At 39.9% G+C, this 8,295-nt stretch overlaps 1 protein-coding gene across 1 annotated transcript in view; it reads right to left on the reverse strand.

Moving 5' to 3' along the window:
- Nucleotides 1-8,086, reverse strand: part of LOC124147974 — a 28,637-nt gene extending 20,551 nt beyond the window's left edge. Inside the window, exon 1 of the mRNA XM_046518863.2 lies at nt 6,532-8,086. Coding sequence (XP_046374819.2) covers nt 6,532-6,605 — 74 coding nt within the window. The 5' untranslated portion in view covers nt 6,606-8,086. The remainder of the gene's footprint in view (nt 1-6,531) is intronic.
- Between the last annotated feature and the right edge of the window lie 209 nt (nt 8,087-8,295).

An 8,295-nucleotide genomic window follows, 5' to 3' on the forward strand; every position in this document is an offset into this window, starting at 1 on the left:
TCTACATTATTGTACTTATTGTAATACAAACTGCGAACTTGAAATAACCGATCACTTCAACTGTAGTTATTTACATAGTTCCGCCAGTGAGTTATGCGCTGTTAGCTTTTCATAAGGCTGAACACCAGTCTAACGTTTCGATAAGCCTCGAGTCCACACAGGTCGCTATTACTGACTTACTACAAAGAAAGTTTGTCGGACTTCTAATAGCTTGAGCAGCAAGCTTCATACAACACTTGAGGCTATGAAAGTTTGAAAATTCAAATACTTTCCTTTCATACAATATCAACCATGTTCAACCCTGAACTGAGTATGGACATATACAGTTCAATCAGTAAACCGGGATCGAAACGAGCACTGCACTTTCGCCGAACACAAAGGGCAAGTCTACAAAAACTCTGTTCTCTGTGTAATGAAACATCACATCCCAGACGAGCATTATTAAAATATATATCTGTCAGTATCTGAGGCTGGGAAAGGCAAGGTCGGGATTAACGTCATGATTAACCTGGATGCACATACTAAAGCCTTCAGTATCTAAGGCTATGAACGCGACCTTCGGGATTAACGTCATGATTAACCTGGATGCGCTTAATATAGCCTTCAGTATCTGAGGCTGTGAACAGCACCGTCGGGATTAACGTCATGATTAACCTGGATGCACATACTATAGCCTACAGTATCTGAGGCTGTGAACGCGACCTTCGGGATTAACGTCATGATAAACCTAGATGATAGCCTTCAGTATCTGAGGCTGGGAACGGCACCGTCGGGATTAACGTCATGATTAACCTGGATGCACATAATATAGCCTTCAGTATCTGAGGCTGGGAACGGCCCCGTCGGGATTAACGTCATGATTACCCTGGATGCACTTAATATAGCCATCAGAATTTGAGGCTGTGAACGGCACCGTGGGGATTAACGTCATGATTAACCTGGATGCACTTACTATGGCCTCCAGTATCCGAGGCTGTGAACGGCACCGTGGGGATTAACGTCATGATTAACCTGGATGCACTTACTATGGCCTCCAGTATCCGAGGCTGTGAACGGCACCGTCGGGATTAACGTCATGATTAACCTGGATGTACTTGAAATAGCCTTCAGTATCTGAGGCACCTACTATATAACTGATGCCCACAGACAAACATATCGCCGACTGCTGTCGTCTTGAAATAATCCTTCCAAGAAATAAAATTCCATTTTCATATTGTCCAGCGTTGTGAACTTGAATGGAATGTGGTAAACTCGGGGACTATGGTGAGAGAACAGCAATTGTGTAAGATGGTGTGGTGTTGCTTTTGCTTGAGTCACTTGCCTCAGGGATTTTGGGGAGAGGAAATATTATGTTCCCGAAAATGCCCGACAGAAATCATTTGTCATCGGGTTTTATCAAAAGAGGCATCGTTGAATGGACACGCTGGATTGCCAGTGTGAATGTCACAACTGCAAATTTCAAATGTCAAACTTGAATTATATCATAATAATGTTATAACGTAGAGATATTTGTTAAGTTGGGTCGTTATGTAACACCGTTTCATTAATTAAAGAAACAGACCTGAAAAACCTAATGAAAAAAAAGACCAACAACACATACCGGGAGCAAACAAAACAGTGTTTTCACAATGGTAATTTTGTTCAACAGCAACGAAATACAAGAAGCTTTGGTCGAGTAATACCCCAACTGGTTATACATGTAATACATCAATCATACGCGCTATGTTTTACTCCCAGGTCGATATCAAGCTGTGTTTATTGCCTTATGAGTAGCTACATGTTGTATCTGGCTGTGCCGGGTTGTGCCTTGAGCCGCGAAATCAATAATAATCGATTGCTACAGAGAAGCAGTTCGATATACCACACACATCAAGGTGTTAATATGTTTTGCGCAAAAAATGTTATAAAGAAATTGTTTAGACATAATCTATATGTCATTACGCAATATCTTAGAAACAACAATGGTAACAAGACATATTGCTTGTTTAACATTATGGTTACGTAATATGAGATGGGCTTAAATCGCGAAATTGGAGGAGGATTGGTTTGTTTTACAAAACGTGATACTTTCAGATTATTGTCAACGTTAGTAGTTGCTGTTGTTGTTGATGTTGTTTGTTGTTTAACGCCGCACTCAGCAATTATCCAGCTATATGACGGCGGTCTGTAAATAAACGAGTCTGGACCAGACAATCCAATGAGTGATATCATGAGCATCGATCTAACGCAATTGGGATACGATGACATGCATCAACCAAGTCAGCGAGCCTGACCACCTGTTCTCTTACCACAAGCATAGTCGCCTTTACGGCAAGCATGGGTTGCTGAAGACCAATTCTACCCCGGATCTTCACGGGTAGTATACCAGGGCTGGGGATATTTAGCTTCATAAACACAACCATTACACATAGTATTCAAGCTTTCCTTTGAGAGGTGTTCATTCTATTCATTAACCTAAATGCAATAATGTGGAATCTGTCTGAACGGACTACGCTGTTTAGTCCGTTTGAGACAGTGGTCCGGTTAAATGAGATTTTAGCAGCAGTTGCATAACCTGATGTCATGTGATAACCACGCATTTATGATAACCCCTGTATATATGATGTTTATGATTCCGTTTAGTATTGGTCCTAACATTCGGTGGTGATCGTAAGACGCGACTACATGGATCTGGTTGTCCGGCTTGGTAACTTGGTTGATTGCGTGTCGTCATTCTCCAATGGCGTTGGTCTTAGCTTATGATATTAATCACTGGCTTGCCTGGTCCAGACTCGATTGTCAACAGGCCTCCGTTATATAGCAAGAATATTGCTGAGTGCGGCGTTGAAAAACAAACAACCAAAAACAAATACAAAAACATATATATGTTTATTCAAAACTATGAGCTTGAATATTTTTAAAGAAAAAAACGTTGCCACAATGTAATTTTTGTGGCAGGCAATTCCTTTTTTCCAACAGTCTGAAGCATAATTAATTCTTCCACAAATTTTCCGGGACAATTTACTTTTTTCGATAATACCTTAAAGGAATGATTAACTAGATGAGCTAGAAATATTTTTCTCGTCAATACAGCGACGTGTCTGTTTAAGCAGTTAAAGATCAAAATTGGTTATCTATTAACAAGGACGGTTTTATGAGACGCATTGTTGATATCTGCGAAGAGCTGGTATTCAGTATTGACTTTAGACACCAAGGGGTCAAAGATCGGACATGCTACACTCGAGACGGACCAATTGAATACCTGCCACAATGGTGACTAAATATCTGTTTCACAAACATCAAGGAGCTGTCGACCTGTCAATGATTAATGGTGTTTGTGTAGGAATGTACAGGAAGGACATTCGAGTGAGTGAGTGAGTGAGTTTGATTTAACGCCGCTTTTAGCAATAGTCCAGCAATATCACGGCGGGGGACACCAGAAATGGGCTTCAAACATTGTACCAATGTGAGGAATCGAACCCGGGCTTTCGACATGGCGAGCGAACGCTTTAACCACCAGACCGAAGGAAAAATGAAATCACAAAACAACTTTGGGTGTAAAATGGGTGTAACGTTATATATTAAATATATTACATTTATTTATGTTACAAAGTGCCTTTCTTATGAGATATAAACATTTTATATATATGTTTTAACGTTAAACTATACGCCCAAAACCACATTGGTTTAATTGTTATGTTTATTGTGTGCACACTTAAAGATTTCAACCTAAAAGTACTGCAATGCTGACTACCAGTGTGAATGCCCTCACATTTACAACGTAACTGGGGCCTCCATCTTCCCTAGGCAAGGGAGTTAACTCACAATAAACATTAGTGAGTTATATTTTGGCTGAGTCTATGCATAGTCCAATCAAAATCGCGTAACGAAATCGACATCCGGTTCGTAAACTGCCATGCAGATTTCCGTCGATTGTAGGATTAGCAAAGCACGTGTATCGTCAACTCGGCGTCAACAGATATTTTCCAAATCTTGTCATGTTTTTAATGAAGGTGCTGACGCTATTTGATGCACTTCGCGACGTAAGACCCGTTTTATTACAATATAGATCTTGAGTATCGTCTTGAATGGTCGCCGCCATTTTGGTCGAAGCAAATGAGGTGATATGAGAGGTGGAATGTGATTGGTCCATATGAGGGACATAGAAGGGAAACTCGTTATAGTCACCGTTGGTGGTACGATCGAACCCAGAAATTCCAGTCCAGTTCGGCAAGGGTGGAAACTGGACATTTATAGTCAGTTAACTCCCTTGCCTTGAGAAGATACACTATGATTTGGGGATAAACACTAGATACTGACATTTCTACCTTCAAGTATGTTATCTCTGAAAAGCATGAGAGTAAAGTGTTATGTCAGGATTTTCATAAAGTTTACGATCACCTCAGAGTAAGTCGATGTTGTATTACGATCAACTATGTCGATAATTATGACTATTTTACCTATCATTAATTTTTTGCAGTTTAAATAAACATTCCTGTTTTCAACAGTAGCAAGTTGATTTCAGTGAGCCTGGCTTATGTGAAGCATACCCTCGTTTATAAAGATTCCCCGCATACAAACAACACCTGATAAACTGGACTATACGAAAGTAAGAATAAGATCCGAATTTTTAATGCAAAGTGTTATTTTAAATTAAAATGGGAAAGTCATATAGTATAGAATATAGTGGAGTATAATATTCGAATAGTTAATATGCTGAACATAAACACATATTTATTTCAAAGTCAACGCATTGGATACTCGTATCATATCAGATTTGCTATTATAAAATGATACAGGACAAGCATAACTATTACTAAACTGATCTTAGATCAAACCAGATCAGGTGTATTAGCATGTAATGTCTAATAATTCTAATAATCATTAAACGATGCATTAAATGTTTTGTATTTTTTAGGGGATCAATAAATTTGTTTCAGTTGCGGTTGTGAAACAAGATATAATATGAAACGAGATAAGGGCCTTAGTGATTACTGCCTCTCTCTATTGATTTGCCATTTGCAAGCCCTTGTCATATTGTCAATACAAGGAGAATATTCTAACCACAATGTGTCATACAGGATTGAAAGCTCCACTATACATGACTGCCTATGCATGTTAGGGCAATAAACAAATCTACAGTTCAACAGAGGAACCAACTGTTTCAGGTCTTCCTTTGTCAGACTTACAGTAGTATATCCAACATGGCTGTCGATAAGTCTTTCTGTGGATGACAGTGGTTTACTGAGGGGCCTGCTGTGCCTGCGGCGAAGTGTAACACAATATGTTTTCTGTTTCCTGGGTATAACTGGTATTTCATTAGGTTAGCGGTATACCACTACAACGTTTCATTAATATTGACGTTGTAATATGAGACATCTGAGTGCATATAATGACATTGTTTAAACATTAGAGTTATCAGTAACACAGACATTGTGTACACGTCAGTGACAAAGACATATTCCAGGGTCTGTATCGTGTATAATGTGACAGCGTCCAAAAACGGAACATACCCTTTATTGTCCACTGAAAATGTATCACCTAGACATGAAACCAATGTGAAATTATGGAACACCGATATTGTGTCTTTGTTAGGAACCTACGTACACTACTAATATAGCTACCTATTTTAATAGGCCTGCCTACAAGATTAAAAACACTATTTCTAAGATAAGCTAGATTATCCAGGATACGAGAGTTTTCATATATATTAGAAGTATATTAGAATTTATATCCAACCAATGCGTTAAAAATATTTTAAACACCTCAGTTCGGAGAAGTACAAGCACACGCACATACACGTCGCTATATAAGTGCAATAATCTTGAATGCGGCTTTAAACCCCATTAAACCTCACTCGCCTCTTTTGTATAATGTATGAATTTAATTTAATTTGTACTACATCATTAGAAACTGCGGAATGGTATCCCACTGGGCTATTATTGCGGCCTTTGTCCGGACTAGTACAAGCACACACACACACACACACACACACACACACACACACACACACACACACACACACACACACACACACACACACACACTGTCGCCATATAGGTGCAATAATCTTCAATGCGACGTTCAACCCCATTTCACCTCATCATCAGTTTCACAGCAATATATTACTTTTATCAATTCTGTACAATACAAACCATTGTTGGTAGGCACGTACATATATATATATATATATATATATATATATATATATACTAATACCAGGCCTCACACTGTAAACACCCAATCTCAACTATCTTTATAACCACACGGATACTGCGTGAGTGATTAAGTCAGGAAGTGTAGCTGTTCGCCACTTTGGAGCAATACCCCAGTCATACCACATAGGAGGACCCCAAGGATAGGGTGCATACGTTGTAACCATGGTGGGAATCGAACCCGGGTCTTCAGGATGACAAGCAACCCTTTAACCACCATTCTACCCCACCGACCAAGGGGATACTTGGAACCCATTATTCCTAAGAACATTAGTAAACATTATTATCTTATAATGCTAATCCTCAATATAAACATGTATTCGTTAAGCATCATTACCTTGTAACATTTTGGCCATGTTGGGTACGTTCCCTCCTCAGACCCAGGAGTTTGTCTCCAGCTTTAGGCGGCATGTCATGTCAGGGATATTCACAGTAATCCGTTAATCTTCCAGCGCTCCAAAGGTAATCTTATTGGTTACAGCCACAAGCTTCGACCTCCGTCAATCGCCTGATTTGTTTTATTGAAACTTCGCGTGAGCCGATTTTACGCTAGAATTGGGCAGTAAACAGGGAAGATCAATAAATATAGATTGGAGGTAGTCCTTTGGTTTGATTATAGATATGACTCGGGTGGTATATCTAATACCCGACTGTGAACCTATGAAGATCATTTGACATATCTTCAGGCAGTCAGGCATCAATCATGTTATGCTGGACCTCCGTATGAATCCAACTGCCGTGAACATTAGAAGTTACTGCAGTAAAGATGCCATGACCGCCATGCTTTTGTGTTTACGTTGATGTTCCGCCCGATTTCTTGAACTAATACAGTTTACCAAACAAGCCCTAGCTGCACGTTCCGATTACAATACGACACACAGTCGGATATGAAACTTAAGCACATTTCCTCCAGGTCAGGTTATGATGAGATCCAATATCAGAATGTCGATACACAGTCAGGATTACGATAAGAACTGGATGCCTTTGTTTAGTCTGTGTAACCAGACTTACTGAGCTGATTGATTGGCTTAATAATTTGGTGAATAATGTGATTATCCCGATCCGCTGGGTTTATAGCATATGTCCATACTGCGGCAAATGACACGCCGAGGAACGTCCAACAGATTTTTTGTAAATATTTGAGCGGTTCTTTCATAGGTAAAGGCTTCCTGAAATCACAATGCACACTCTCAGTTGTTCCCGTTGTGTGCAGTCATTCTTGGAAGGGCATGTCACATATTCTCTTGCTTTCAGTATATCTACAGTTTGATCTTCAGTATATCTACAGTTTGATCTTCAGTGAACACAGTGTATGTCTCAGTAAAACAAAACTAAGCACGTCCACATGTGTTATCTCCGTTAGGCTCCTTAAACATGTGACGTTAGATCCTTGTGATCAGTTAAACCCAACTGTATGTATACAAACCAGTTCATATGGCTTCAACCAACCACAAGATTAATTCAAACGGTCTCAGGACATGACCTTGTCGTAGAGCCAGTGTCTCAATGTACTGATTCCACAACACATATCCCATACACGTTACCTATAATGTTTCTAGTGTCCTTTCCTCAAGCCACGACAAGCGCGTCCCTCTATAATGTATACAAAGGCTATCCACAATCACCGGTGAACATAACCTGTTCCTTTAACGCAAGGCAAGGCCGTAATCCATACCGCCAACACTACAGATAATCGAAGTCTGTCGTTGTAGTTTAACTGTGCCTGCTTGTTTGGTCGATGAGACTAGCCTTTCCTAGGTAAACGCCCATGGTCTGTACCCTCACTCTGACAGGCACAAATCTGTATTTTCCACCCCCGGGGAGGTCTGTGTGTGTATGCAAGGGGGTCAGATAAAGCGAGGAGATAGGACATGTCTGTCCGAGTAGCACTTCCGACGTAGTCAAGTGTGAATGGGTATTATGTTAGACTCACTCTGGATAGCTTTTGTTAACATACGCATTTATGTTTTAACTCGCCTTTTCGATGTGTCAAGCTATGTGATAATTCATAAGCTGGGTGTTTACTAGTTAAGCATAAGTGTGCAGACATATATACGGGGACGAACAATATCCGAATTCACGCTTGCATAAATACGCATTG

This window comes from Haliotis rufescens, unplaced genomic scaffold (assembly GCF_023055435.1).
Source record: "Haliotis rufescens isolate VD_foot unplaced genomic scaffold, xgHalRufe1.0.p SCAF_2, whole genome shotgun sequence".
Classification (NCBI taxonomy): domain Eukaryota; kingdom Metazoa; phylum Mollusca; class Gastropoda; order Lepetellida; family Haliotidae; genus Haliotis; species Haliotis rufescens.